General features: G+C 38.6%; 1 protein-coding gene across 4 annotated transcripts in view; it reads right to left on the bottom strand.

Moving 5' to 3' along the window:
* Positions 1 to 758: 758 nt before the first annotated feature.
* The window catches only part of PRKAR2A (protein kinase cAMP-dependent type II regulatory subunit alpha), a 72,764-nt gene continuing 58,767 nt past the window's right edge, over positions 759 to 14,755 (bottom strand). The window contains exons 6-12 of one of the 4 annotated variants that reach the window (XR_014025175.1): positions 12,460 to 12,613; positions 8,975 to 9,076; positions 8,123 to 8,197; positions 6,780 to 6,845; positions 5,570 to 5,708; positions 3,188 to 4,051; positions 759 to 3,130 (exon numbers count right to left, since the gene is read on the bottom strand). Coding sequence is in view for 2 of the 4 variants with exons in the window: in XM_081318105.1 (XP_081174231.1) it covers positions 3,918 to 4,051; positions 5,570 to 5,708; positions 6,780 to 6,845; positions 8,123 to 8,197; positions 8,975 to 9,076; positions 12,460 to 12,613 (670 nt within the window). In the remaining 2 variants the exon portion in view is untranslated. Of the gene's footprint in view, positions 4,052 to 5,569; positions 5,709 to 6,779; positions 6,846 to 8,122; positions 8,198 to 8,974; positions 9,077 to 12,459; positions 12,614 to 14,755 lie in introns of all 4 variants that reach the window. The other 3 variants (XR_014025176.1, XM_081318105.1, XM_081318106.1) reach the window with 3 other exon arrangements.

Consider the following 14,755-nt stretch of genomic DNA (forward strand, 5'->3'; position numbering starts at 1 on the left):
CTGCTTTGCTGCTTTTAACTGATCAGCAAAACCTGAATAACTGCTCTTTTGAAAAAAACGGTAAAAGGACCGCATTTGTTGGATTAAAGAAAGCACACTCACACATGCAAAACTGCAGTCGGGAAGGATGGATATGGCATGTCAGCTTTTATTAGTTGAAAGTAAAATCAAACTTCAGATCAGAATGAGACCAGTGTCTTAGGTGGAGGATACTTTCTTCCCATCTTGGGCAACACTACAGTGCAAGAACAGATCTCTCTGCAAAACTGCTCACACTTTGAAAACAATCATGTGGCAGATGTAAAAATGATTTAAAATACATTCCCTCCCCCCCCCCCGCAAAAAAAAGACAAAAAATATGCTTCCTACCTAATGCAACAGAACAGCTTATCAGAATCAATGTGTGTCCTTCTCACAGGCAAGACACATTTTAAAGCTCTTAAGAGCCTTGAGGTAGCATCTTTATGCAAAATTAAAATTACCTTTTGGACCAGGCTGGAAAGCATCCACAGCAATCCACGTGGTTTTAAGCTTTAGCTAGGTTCAGAAAAGATGTGTCACGCTCCTGCCAGTTCAGGGACTATATTCTCTTTTTCCTGGAAGATCAAAGTCCAGCACAGCCCTACAGCCTGCTTAAGGAGAACCCAGATAAAAGGCCTCCTCAAAGGAAACATGTGCTTAGAACAAACAGAAACATTCGCCTTACACACAGAGAGAGAGAGAGAGAGTATTCACACACAAAAAAAAAATAACCGGAGTGGAAAAGACCAGAAAAGTTGTATTTTTTGTCAAACTAATTCTACAAAGACATTTCAAGAAAAAAAAGATGACAAAATGGATGACAGGTTCCCCCCCTCCCCCAAAAGCTGCGCTTTCTTGTCAATTTGTTTTAGATTTCATTTTAATACATTGTGAAAATTTGTGCTGTGACATCAACAGACGTATCTTAAGAATAGGACAGTATAAGCTCTTCCTAGAAACCTCAAAAAAGATATGTAAGTTAAAAAAGACAATCTCAGAAGACACCACTCTAGTTAGCCACTTTGCTGCTGAGTTCTCTTATTAAAGCTAGACATCACCAATTACCTTATGTGAATGAAGAGTAGATTTGCCCTTAGGAAAGAAGGTTACACATCATTTTCAAATGATGTGCAACAGGAGAAGTTAATGAAGCCAAGTTAAAGGAGGGATACAAGGACGGAGATGAATTATTCATAACCGATCTGGCTGAAATCCAGCTGGATTTGCAAAATGAAAGGGAAATCCACAAAGGAAGGAACAGATGTTTACATGATTGCTCAAGCTTTCATTCCAAATACTGCACAAGTCATTTTAAGTTATACATTATAAATAATTTCTACTCTGACAGATCCCAATGGCTCTTTTTAAAAATAATTTCTTTAATGTGATAATCAATCTATGTGACCAAGACTTGAACTTGTATTAAAATCAGCCAATGACAAAAGTATCTATTCTAACTAGACCGAAAGGTAGAATTCTCATACTCACAGTAATGTCAGTGACCTACTATCATAAGGAAGTGATTTGTATAACCAGTTGTTCAGCCACAAACACACATAGATAAAAAGATTTTGCACCAATTGAAAAGATTTTTGGGATTCTGCAAATCAGCCCTTCAAATTGTTTGCTTTCAAAATAATAGAGGGTTTTTCTTTAAAGCAGAACATATATAATTAGTATTAATTCATCCTACTGATTTCGTTTTGAAAATGGCCTTGAATATATCCTCAGTTCACTTTTCCTAGATCATTTCTTACCAATGTAAAATCCTCTTCAAAATACCCCAACCCCAGCAAATGTTGCTGAAGGTTAACTAAGTGGGATAGATACCCCAACTGTATAACCTATTAAATTACATCACATGGTAAAAGACACAAAGGAACTCGAGCAAGAAATGGAAAGGAATGCCTTCGTAGCCAAAATGGTGGTTCTAGAACACACTTGTTGGGTTCAGCTGTAACTTGGCCAAGCCTGAAGAGAAAATTTTAAAAAATGACTTGCTACTTATATCATAAAGGCTGCACCACTTACTTTTCTCACCAATCCCTTTTATGAGATTCATAACCAAGTAATAGTTTGCCCAAATTGAGAATCATGCATTTAAAATCTTTGGTGTAAAATCTTTACATAAATAAAGCATTTTTTTCCTCGGATGTTCAAATTGTAGCTAAGTTTAAATTGATATATTGGGGGGGGGGGGGGAGGAACCAGAAATGTAAAATATGATGGCCGGGGCTTCAGTACCTTTTTCAATGGCAATGATTATAAAAACAAAACAAAAAATACTTTCAAGTGCTATTTCCTGATTCAACAACATATAAAACATTTAAACCTTAAATTAATAACGCAGACTAGAAATTGTAAAAAAGGGGTAACAAGCTCCAGACTAAAAGGCAACCTATGAATTGGATTTATAGCATTGCCAATGGGAATTCAGAATGGCTGAATTATATATCAAATTTTGATGGCACAATGACTAAATTTTGATTTGTTCTATTGGCTGAAACCCCACAATTAATGAAAATTTATTCCTAACACACATTTAAGTTGAGAAACACTGAGAATGGAATTGTAATTTCATACAGGATCAATACCTTCTTCTAATAATTTCTGATGCTACATTTAGATTATTTTTATGGTAATTTCTTACACGGTTAATACTTGGGTAAAAATTAAGATGTTACTTCTCTTCAGTAATTACATATAAACTGACAGTATATGCTGATTCAAGCAAGATTTTAGAGATATGCAGCTAAATGAATCTGCATTCAAAAAAGTGCCTCCAATACAATAGAAATGAGGTTATTTTCTATTGCAGCTTTTAAAAAATCATTTTTGAAGTAAAATGCTGTTAATTTTCAAAAAGGACTTAGCAAATAGGTATTGTAGTTGGAAAGTCTATACCCAATTGTTACATAATATTGTAAAATATTACAGTATAATGGACCCCATTAGTATATAAATATTTCTTAAATTACAAAAAAAAACCTTTTTTTTCTTTTTTTTAAAAAAAGCATTAAAACAGATTTTGCCAATGGCAATGCCATGCAAAATCTAGAAGTTCCAAGAATCTCCATAAACAAAAATTTAAAAGAAATTTCTGCTGTTTCTCAGCAGGCCACAAATCAGTCCAATTTAGAAAACAGCAGCAAATCTTCTGTGCAACCTTTGCGGCCCCTGAATGTCATGACCTATGATTCAAATTCACTGGAACCTTAAAACTCTGCTTAATTCAGCATTTTACTTCACTGCCCGTTATTTATCAATTAGGTTCCTTTGGAACCCTTCAGCTTTAAACAAGCACACTCCCATTTCCAGAAAAGAACAAGAAAAAACCAGAACTGGTTAACCTACTGTTTCTACAAATGTCCCCTCCTTTTTAACATTCAAATCCAAATGTATCATTATTAAAATCAGATTCTGATCATGTGAGAGAAAAAAAAAGCTGTCAACAAGAAGGTAATGTTAAGAAGGAAGCTGTTTCCAAGTGTAGGAACAGCCACCAACCATCCAGATCTCTGATTTCAAAGTTTGTTCTTCCTTTTTTTTTTAACAAGAGCAACAAATAGACTGCTCCATTTCTTTAGTATCAGGCACTTGAATTGTTGGGAGAAACATGCCATTCTGAACCAAGCAATGTGAAAAGAGGATTAAGAGACTCAGCAGTAGGCTAGGTCTAATAACAAAATTTCAGCAGCAAAGCGGAGGCCTGGAGTGAGCCCTGAACCCTCCAGCTATGCTGAGACCTGCGTAGGTTTCTAAAAAAAATGCCCAAGAAGACACCGACAGCCACTGTCCCGTAGTGTCCTTTTTTCATTTGTGTGGTGCTGCGCTGTTACTAATAGGAGACTTTTCTAAGTCTTGAACTGAGAAGGCAATACTGATGCACTCTCTTCTTAATTGCCTGGATTGATCAGGTCCATGCTTGAACCAAACAAGGCCACCAGCTGCTCTTCATAATGTGTTATATTCCTCTTCATAATGTCCATGCAGGGCCCGAGTAACCGCTCAAATGCTTGCACATCCATAACTGCACAGAAATACAGAGAAATGAGAACAGAAATTTTTTACATTAGTTCCAAGGAGGATGCCAACCCAGCTCTTCTTAAAAAAAGCAATGAAATGAAATTACCCAGGAAAACAGAAAAAAAAAATTCTTGGGAGAATAAGTGATTTTATTTAAAGATCCCTAACTCCAATCGACTCTGAGCAACTGACAATTGAAAAGCAAGGAAAAAAAGCTGAAAACCAATTGTAGATATTCAAAACAGAGCAAGACCAAACAAAGCAGAAAAAAATCCCAACCTATAGGGGCTCAGCACCCCAAGGCCTAGGCCAGGGGTAGGCAACCTTGGCTCTTTTATGACTCGTGGACTTCAACTCCCAGAATTCCTGAGCCAGCCATGCTGAGGGGAAAGAGAAAGGTTTCCAAGCTGAGCCATGCTGGCTCAGGAATTCTGGGAGTTGAAGTCCACGAGTCATCAAAGAGCCAAGGTTGCCTACCCCTGGCCTATGAGAACAGCCAGATTTTTAAGGATTTTTGGAAGCTCGTAGGATGGGAATCATGCAAATTTAGGGGATATTTAATTAAATGGAATTACAAGTGACGGGACAAGAATAAAAACTGCCTTTTTTTGTTTGCATATGCATATGCCTTAATGTGACCAAAGAGAATTTTTAAACACCTGATTTTGCCATTATTACAGAATCAGTAATTCAGTTATTACCTTTAAATCAGAGCCATCACAAAGCAGTCCCAGAAGTAAGAATTCCCAAGGATTGACAAAAAGATCTTGGAAATATTACATTAAGTGCTTCCCTTCGCTATCTTTGAAGTAGACAGTATTACAAGATCTGCAAAGTCCAAACTTATAAAATCTGTAGTTTGGGGCTATTTAATTACAACACTGGATACTTTAAATTTAGCTCAGTCAGGGAGTAGTTGCAACTTCTCGCTTCCTTTTAACATTCCTAGAAACGTAAGTAATACTGGAACTCCATACAGTATCTTATTAATCAAGAGATCCATAAAATGCTAATATGCTCTGAAATATGATGTGCTAATAGTGGGAGAAAAGATCTCTTGAAACTTCACACTAATGCCTCCTTAAGTAACACCAGCTGCCTGCAATTAGTGCAGGTTCGCATCCCACCAGGCTCAAGGTTGACTCAGCCTTCCATCCTTCCGAGGTAGGTAAATGAGGACCCAGATTGTTGGGAGCAATTAAGCTGACTTTGTAATAATGCCACTTGGGGTGTGTGTGAAAGCCCTAATAAGCAGGCATATACATAGAATGAAGGCTACTGCTAAGCTTGTAAGCCGCCCTGAGTCTTCGGAGAAGGGCGGGATATAAATGGAATTAAAATAAATAAATAAATAAAATATACAGTATATATTCAAAGGATTCCTGGAACTGTGACTGATTTGTATCACAAGTGAAGAAGCCATTTTAAACAAATGATGGATCCAAACAAAACAGTATGGATGATAGAACCAATTGAATCCAACTCTAATAGTAATTATCACAAAGGAAAACAGAGTTCTTACCTAAACATTTGACTTCCCCAACAGCATAGGCAGAAGCTGCTCTTGGTTTGTTAGTAACAAGTGCAAGTTCTCCAAAATACTGTCCTTTTTGACATCGAGCAATCTCTACCTCTTGGTTTGCATCTTTTACTGTTACAGTCTACAACAGAAATTCAAAACACAGAAGTGATTATTTGCTGACAAACTTTGTCAAAAATATTTCACCTTCTGCAAAATCTTGAGATTGTCCTGTTCTCAGTTTCATATCTGCCAGATGTCACATTAAAGCAGGGATCTTCAAACCTGGCCCTTTTATAACTTGTGGACTTCAACTCCCAGAATTCTTCAGCCGGGCACGCTGGCTGAGGAATTCTGGGGGTTGAAGTCCACAAGTCATAAAAGCGCCATGTTTGAAGACCCGTGCATTAAAGCTTGTGTGAATTAAATTCTTTGGGGTCCCTTTATTGCAAAACACTCTCTGCAAATAAGGTTATCCAGGAATGTATGCCCATATTAGCAAATTAATATGATCTAATCCTGATTTCTTCACATGTAACCTGCTCATAGGATATTTCTTTTGTCAAGCCAAGAAATTAGCCCTAACAGTGCATACATATATTAAGGACTTCTTAAGACAAACATTTACCAGTAAAAATTAATCCAGAAAGGCAATTCTATTAGTGAAAAATATAAGTGACCTTTCTAAACTTAGTACTCATTAGATGTGTTAGGAATGCTAACCAAAAATTCACAATAAATGTAGTCACTCACTATAACTAGCTAGGAAAGTGTAGGAATTACAGTACCAAAATAGCTCAAGGAAACCAGATTGTATAAAATATAAATGGATCTACAATAAATTAAGAACATACGCAGAATGAAACTCATTACTAAATTAACACACACTCTTCTCCAGGCTATGTTAACGGTGCATTTAAAACTTCACAAAGGGGCTTTACATAAACAGCTTGATTTTTCCACTTAATAGGATTAATTTCCCATCCCACTGCAATTCTGTTCCCAAATCCTATCTTAGGCTTCCATAATTGGTGATTGATATATAGTTTCTTCATTGGGCATCCTCCATCTTTCTTCCAAGGTAAGTGGAATGTGACACAGTAAGGACTATTTTCAGGAAAGATTCCTGAACTTTGTCAACTAAATGGGACATATTTAAAAACATTAAATTACTCTAAATTTTAACCATCATACCAGAAATAACTGGACTCACCTTGCTTTTAATCATGATCTTTACTTCACCAGATTCTACAATGAAAAAACTCTCCGCCTTATCACCCTGTGATAACAAGATTACAGATGTCTTTGGATATTCTGAAGTGTTGATCAAAATCAGTTTCAAATAAAGTAATGTAATTTCTGAGATTGAGCCTAAGAAAAGCACACAGCAGCACAGAGAAAAGAATCTATACCACCTAATCTAAGATGTGAAAATATAAATGAAAAATGGGGCAATATTGGAATATTTCAATGAGAAAGGAGATCCTGACATAAAGGTTACTGCTGCTTCAGAAAATTAAGACATTCTTTCCAAATACTGTTTGAGCAATCCTTTTGATTTTGAAAAGTAAGTACTCTATTCTGTATTTTAGAATCCAAATCATAATACAGAATGTAAATTAGCAAATCTGTACAAAGGTACAAAATGTAGATCAATAATTAAGATTTTTTTTACATTTTTTTACGTTTTACAAAACACATGCATGCTATTCATTTTTAGAAGTCCTTTTCTAATTCTGTATATGACTGAATTCTTAACTATCCTCCAAATCCAATATACCATGTTTCCCCGAAAATAAGACCCGGACTTTTTTTTTTTTTTGACTAAAAGACCCATTAGGACTTAGGGAATGTTCTATTTTGTGACCACCCGCCCACTCCCTCCCACCATCTGGTTACTCGTGGCCGCAAGGGGGCAGGCCACACGGTGCGCTAGTGCCACTGCCACAAGCAACAGCAGACTCCCCTCCGGGATGGCCACGTTGGGCCAGCTGCGTGATATTTAACCTTAAGCACATAGACCAGAACCTTGGCAGGCTTACAGGAGATGGTTGCTGCCTCGGAGCTGCCTTGCACGTTAGGATGCTGGGGGTGTTTGGGGAGACCTTTCTTATCCAGGCCACTCTTGGTGATGGGTCTGCTTGGGGCAGCCAGGAGGAAACTTCAAAGCAGTGCACAGGGGAGCCGGTGACACCGCCATGAGGTGAGGTAGGAGCCCGCACGGCCAGCCACCCACTCTGTCCCACCACAAGGTGTGTGGCCTGGCTACGGGGGCCCTAAGGTGCATGGGTGCAGGGCAGCTCCACCTCCCATTCACCTGCCTTGCCTGACCTTCTGGTGGCAGCACCAGAGCGCAGTGCGCTCTCCTGACCCATTGCAGCCATGAGCAACCAGACAGTGGAACAGAGTGGGTGGGGTCTTAACTAGGGCTTATTTTGTAGGTAGGGCTTATATTAGGTGCATACCTAAAAATCAAGCTAGGGCTTATTTTCAGGATAGGTCTTATTTATGTGGAAATACAATATTTACCAAAGTAAAAGAATTGCACTCATGTACCTGAGCAATGATGCGTTCTCCATCTTTATATGTCTTTTCTCCTATTACATCAACAATCTTCATTCGCTCAGATGGCTGCAACAACAACAAAAAGAATTTAATATGCCCTGTTCCTTTCTTTAGCATAATCCATTTCCACAAGGCAGTGGAGTTAATGGTGTTTCCATCAATACATGTTCCATACTTTTATATACCATATCAAGTAGTCCAATAGATCATGCATAATTTTACCCTGAACACCTACATTCTGTGGATGTCATATACCTGTTTTTTTCCATCCATGCCTATCCCTGTGTCTCCCTCACTTATTGCATACATCTCAACCCAAGAAAATGGACACATTATCACTCTGGTCCTTTCCAGTTGTAGGTGTGTGTGTAGGGGTTGTGTGTGTGTTTGGATAACTACTGAAGAGAAACAGCACTGGCAGTTCCACCACCATTAGGTCTAGAAGCTAATGCATTTCTTTGCTTTCGTTAATAAATTAATTAGCAGAAGGATGATCACAGCCCAGCAGGTAGACTAGGATAATTTTCCTGACTATCTGACAATTTGTTATTGCTATATGTTCCATATAGGCCACCACTGTGCAGGTTCCCATTTTAAATTATAAAGGCCAACTGTCATATTGCAAGACTCTGTCATAAATTCCTTGGCAGACTCAAGAGAATGATATACATAGAGAACCAGCCAAATCTGTCTGAAGAGCTTACTGGAAAACCTATCAAGACTATAAAGTAATTGCTGTCATAGATGCTTTCCTTAACTCCTAACCTCCTCTTAAACATTTACAATGCTGAGGAAAATCTAATTAGACATGCTTTCCAGTTCATTTCCCACAAAGTACTTTACCTCCAGTGACTTAAGAAGAGGCACTGATTCAATAAATAATTCATACGTTTTCCTTTTCTTTGCATTATTTTTCAATATAATTCTTCTGAATGTTACACGGTCCTTCAAAAAAAAGAGAATGAAAAAAAAATTTTCTTTGGTTATTTCTCAGCTAATCAAGTTAGAATATTATCAACACAAACGGAAAACATACTCATATATAATACTGGCCTTTTTGGGATGAATAAGTGGTATAATCCACTGTTAGTAATATTACTAATTTTTAAACAGCCTACATTAATACACCCTGATTTAATTCTATATTTCAATGACTCTCTAAGTGAACAGTAGCTGAGATAACCTCTACATGGAACAACGTTAAATACAACATCTTTCTGTAAATTTAAATGCATGCCTACTATTTACATGATGTTGAAAGATTCAGTACCTTTCGGTCAATATCTTCTAATATTTCCTTTGGCAAAAATAATAAGTTCAAAAGATAGGCAACTAAGAATCTTTTTCTTCTTGCCTTCTCTTCGATACGTACATGTAGAGTGGAAGGAGTATTAAGTATGTTTGCCATCATGATTTATTTATAAAAAATAATAAAGGTGGAATAAAAACATTTTTAAAAAGTACTTACATATCAGGAAAATAACATGACTTAATGATCTCTGTATGTATCAGTACAGGCTGTTTCTCAAGAACCTATCTTTTAACTGGTTTTTTCCCCCCAAAGATTGAGGAATAGGATTTGATCATTTAACTAAAGAAAATAAACCAAAGTGCCTCACACATTATCTAAAGATTCACAAAGCAGGCAATGAGGTAATTATGCAAATGCTACAATTATGTACTTGCACTAGGACAGTGATGGCAAACCTATTAGAGATCGAGTGCCCAAAGGTAAAAGGTAAAGGTTCCCCCGCACATGCGTGCTAGTCGTTTCCAACTCTAGGGGCCGGTGCTCATCTCCGTTTCAAAGCCGAAGAGCCAGCGCTTGTCCGAGGACGTCTCTGTGGTCATGTGGCCGGCATGACTAGATGCCAAAGGCGCACGGAACGCTGTTACCTTCCCACCGTAGTGGTCCCTATTTTTCTACTTGCATTTTTACGTGCTTTCGAACTGCTAGGTTGGCAGAAGCTGGGACGAGTAACAGGCGCTCACTCTGCTACGCGGCACTCGGGATTCGACCCGCCAAACTGCCGACCTTCTGATCGACAAGCTCAGCGTCCTAACCCACTGAGCCACCGCGTCCCTTTTCGAGTGCCCAAACTGCAACCCAAAACCCACTTACGTATCGTCGGATGCTGGGTGGGTGTGGCCCATTGGGTGGACGTGGCTGCGGTGGTAACGGCAGACTGGGTGGGACTAAAAAGTTCAATCAATCAATTCCAACTTTGCGAGATCTTTTTTCCTGTGAGAAGTTGAAATTGATTGATCTTTTTTTTTTTTGCACACGGTGGCGGAAGGTTTTATAAAACACAGCTGAAGGCCTAGGACTGGGGCGACGGCACGCATGCCCACAGAGGGGGCTCCATGGCACTAGGATATTTGATTAAAATAACTAAGTCAAGGCATTTGCATAATCACATCAACATGTGTCATTTGCTTCACTTGACTCCTTGGAAGCCCCAATGAGCGTTTGCTCTAAACCAGGAGTGTCAAACTGCAGGCCCATGGGCCAGATGTGTCACGTGGAAGCCATGCCCACCCCAGCTTCAGCAAGGGGGAAAAAGCTGCGATACATCATGACACGTCACGTGACTTGGCAAGTTTGAAAACCCTGCCCTAAACTAACGAAGAAATCTTGCTCATTTAAGTGCATTATTAAACATGACAGTGACTACTACAGTTAGTACTGATTAACTTGGAGAATGGAAGTTTGTAGGCTGCCAGAGACTGCTGGATTTCAAACCAGACAAATTCAATAAACTGAGATGAGGAATCTAGTGATTTCTGGGGATTATGCATTCCCCATTCTGCAATTACTCAGCCGTAGGACACTTCCAAGAAATCAGTTTCAAAAAACGCAGAGCCAAATAAATTTAACGCTGTTTGCATCAAAAGCTTCTGGCAACTTGAGAAGGAGGAATAATCTGAACTGACACAGTGCTGATTCTGCATAGTAATTCACTCCAATGTTTTTTTTTCAAGAATATTCCATTAGATGGCAGCAAATGATTAAGTTGTTTTTGAGATTCTTCAGATCTTGCACAAGCTTCAAGATCAGTTTTATATGCGTACAACTGACAGTGTTACTTGTAACATTTCAAATACCATAGCAATATTATTTTTGTACTAAAGTACATATCATGTGTGCACTGCAACCAGATAAATGCTACAAACATTTTCCTATGGCCCCAAAAGAAGATTCCATTTATAAAAGTTTATAGTTATGTAAGAAAATCTGTCCATAATGTGCTCCTGATGTAGACTTGGACGAAGTCCCCACTACTCTGGAATATTTTTATTTTATTGACTGCTTATCTTTAAATAGAATATCCTCTGAAAAGTGATTCTCCACTGAAATGGTAATGATGTCAAACATAACACTGAAAGCCTCCCTCACACTTTCAATGTTCTCTTTGTATGCTTGCCAGTTTGATCAGGAAAAATACTTATATTTCCTGGTTCAACAGAAACTGTAAATTTAGTCAGCCTTTGTAATGTTTGTAAGATGCTATGCTTCCCATGTAATTAGAAGTACTTATCAAATAGGAAGCCATGCAAATTGCATTGTCCTTTGTGTGCTCATAACATCCATACATACCCATCATGCTGTTCTCTTCTGAGGTGAGCAATGTTATATGCAAATTGCAGAAATGGAGTAAGAAACACTGAACTAAAAGTTTAAAGGGGGAGTAAAGAAAAATAAAATAAAATATACAACTAAATCTATTTACATCAACACCATTCCCTACACCTCTCCATAGCTATGCTTGCAAACTATCCTTGCTTTTTACATGTTGCGAACTATCCTTGCTTTTTTACCTTTGGCTAAAAACAAATTTAAACTTTGCTAGTAATAACAGTCAGGAAGCTGAGAGAAATCAGCATGATTCAATATACTGACATAAACAAGGATGAAAGAAACTGTGTTTGTGTAATTCAAAACATAGGGATGCGGTGGCTCAGTGGGTTAGGACGCTGAGCTTGTCAATCAGAAGGTCGGCAGTTTGGCGGGTCGAATCCCAAGTGCCGCGTAACAGACTTGTCCCAGCTTCTGCCAACCTAGCAGTTCGAAAGCACATAAAAATGCAAGTAGAAAAATAGGGACCACTATGGTGGGAAGGTAACAGCGTTCCGTGCGCCTTTGGCGTCTAGTCATGCCGGCCACATGACCACGGAGACGTCCTCGGACAAGCGCTGGCTCCTCGGCTTTGAAACGGAGATGAGCACCGGCCCCTAGAGTTGGAAACGACTAGGACGCATGTGCGGGGGAACCTTTACCTTTACCTAATTCAAAACATATTAAAAGATTTCCCTCAAACAAAACTTACCAGTCCCCAAAGGGATCCTTCTGTGGTGGCAACAATAGTTGCAGCTCTAGGAGTGTTATACATCAAGGCGAGTTCCCCAAAACTGCCATGATTATCGTAGCGACCAACACAGCGAGTAAGGTTTTCTCGTGCTACAAAAATATCATATGATCCCCTAGAAAGATGGGAAAACAAAACCCCAAGCATTAGTTCAAATGCAAAGCACTGCTAATAAAAGCTCAGTTTAATAAAAATAGAAGTATTTATTCTCTAAAGAAAAAAATAAAACATTTCCATCTGGTTGGAACAGAACATGCCCTATTTGCCACCAAACAGTGCCCACTCACAGCTCCCATCTTTTCACTGTATTGATCACTATGGGCACACCTAGCTGAGAAAAAGAGTTCTTGGCTGTCAGAAATGACCACAAAATAAGCTTCTCATCCAGACATGTCAAACACAAGGCCAGGGGGCCGGATCCAGCCCGCAAAGTGGTTTCATGTGGCCCGCGAAGCCATCCTAGAAACAGTGAGGGAACGGCCCCCACTGCCTTGGCCCTGGCCCAGTGACCCTCCTTCTGCCAGAGACCCTCAGATCTGTCCCACTCCTGCCCAGGCCCCCATAGGCACCCTTAATGCGAACTATGTAGAGCTGGCCACGCCCACCCAGTAGGCCATTCACACTCTAGCCACGCCCACGCAGTAGGCCACGCCCACCCTGGCCATACCCACCCGGCCCCCTGAGAGCAACTGCAATGCTGATGCGGCCCTCAATGAAATTGAGTTTGACACCCCTGTTCTAATCTATACAACTGAGCTGGGGTTAATTCCCTTCCACTGTTTTTGCAAACAGGGGCAAGTGCATCAAACTGCTGGGGGGGGGGCGGAATCTGAGAATAGTGAAATATTATTTTTCACTTATCTCCCTGTTGCTCTAAATGCCTCACAGGCTACAATCTCAGAATCCTTTGTAAAAACCAAAGGACCTACCCTGCCCATATTTTAATTATTTGAACTTCAGCATTATGTTTTCACAGAAAGAGATGCAGAAAGATATTTTAATTATCAGTGTCTGCAAAACTTAATGTTTTCCTCTCCAGCTATTTATCTTCATTCAGAAACTTAGCACTGATTATTTGGAGAGAAAAAGGGGACCAGTCTACAGCATTATTCTGTTTTTCTCTAAGACAAGAAACACTTGTTGGGTTTTTCTTCTGCTTTCATAAGATTCCTTGGCTTGTACATGTTTAGAAAAATGTCAGATCACATTTTCTAATCTTGACAGTTTTATATGGTGTTATACTTCCCAAGATAGCATGAGGACAATACTGGTAGTATTCTAAAATGCGCCTCCAAGAAAGGATTAATACCGATCATTATAAAAATAAGTATTTTCCATGTGCTTTTTAAAAAGGGGAATGAGGAAACAATTTTTGGAGGCTTTCAAGAAATAACTTTTAAAGATGCCTAGATAATTTCCAGAGCTGGTCTAGCATAAATGAGTAGCTGCTGGAATACACAGTCTAATAAGAGTTTTCTGTACAAATTTGGATATTTATCTTGTATTTTATTATGACTGAAATAGTTTCAGAGCAAAATAAATGAATACATTTTAATGCTTATGCTGTTGAGAGATCACACAGCTAAATAAAACAGTACTTATTATATCACAACTATTAGCAAACTAATTATGTAAATATGGGTCTGATAGCAATAGCACTTAATACTGCTTTACAGCTCTATATAAGAAGTTTACAGAGTCATTTTACAGATCTTGGAAGGATGGAAGGCTGAGTCAACCTTGAGCTGTTCAGAATCGAACTCCTGGAGTGAGCAGTGAGTTAGCCTGTAGTACTGCATTCTAACCACTGCACCACCACAGCTCTTTCACTCTCTAATTCAGTTTTCCTTCACAATAAAGTTCTATGTTAAAACAGATACACAATCTCAACAATATCAGAAATGGGAAACAACTGAATGAACCCAAGACTAGAAAAAAAAGCTGATTCTTACTGAAAATGCCTTAAATGTATGCTTAAGTAGCAAGAAGCAAATTCTTATGGAATAAATTCTGTAAACAATCACAAGGACTTGGTGAAAGAATAAGTTTTAACATAAGCAGGAATCTTGTAAATTCAGCCCAGATCCTAAAATTTGTTTTATCTGTGTAAGATCATCAAAGGTGCTTTTCGATTTTGGATCTTCAAGTTTATATTTTTTTTAAAAAAATTGGAAGTATTATAAACCACATCATATATTTTAAAGAAGGGGTATAAACCGTTGCAGCAACAAATAAAAGGAGTCATGGGTCCTAATAA

This window comes from Vipera berus (assembly GCF_964194415.1).
Source record: "Vipera berus genome assembly, chromosome: 2".
Lineage (NCBI taxonomy): Eukaryota > Metazoa > Chordata > Lepidosauria > Squamata > Viperidae > Vipera > Vipera berus.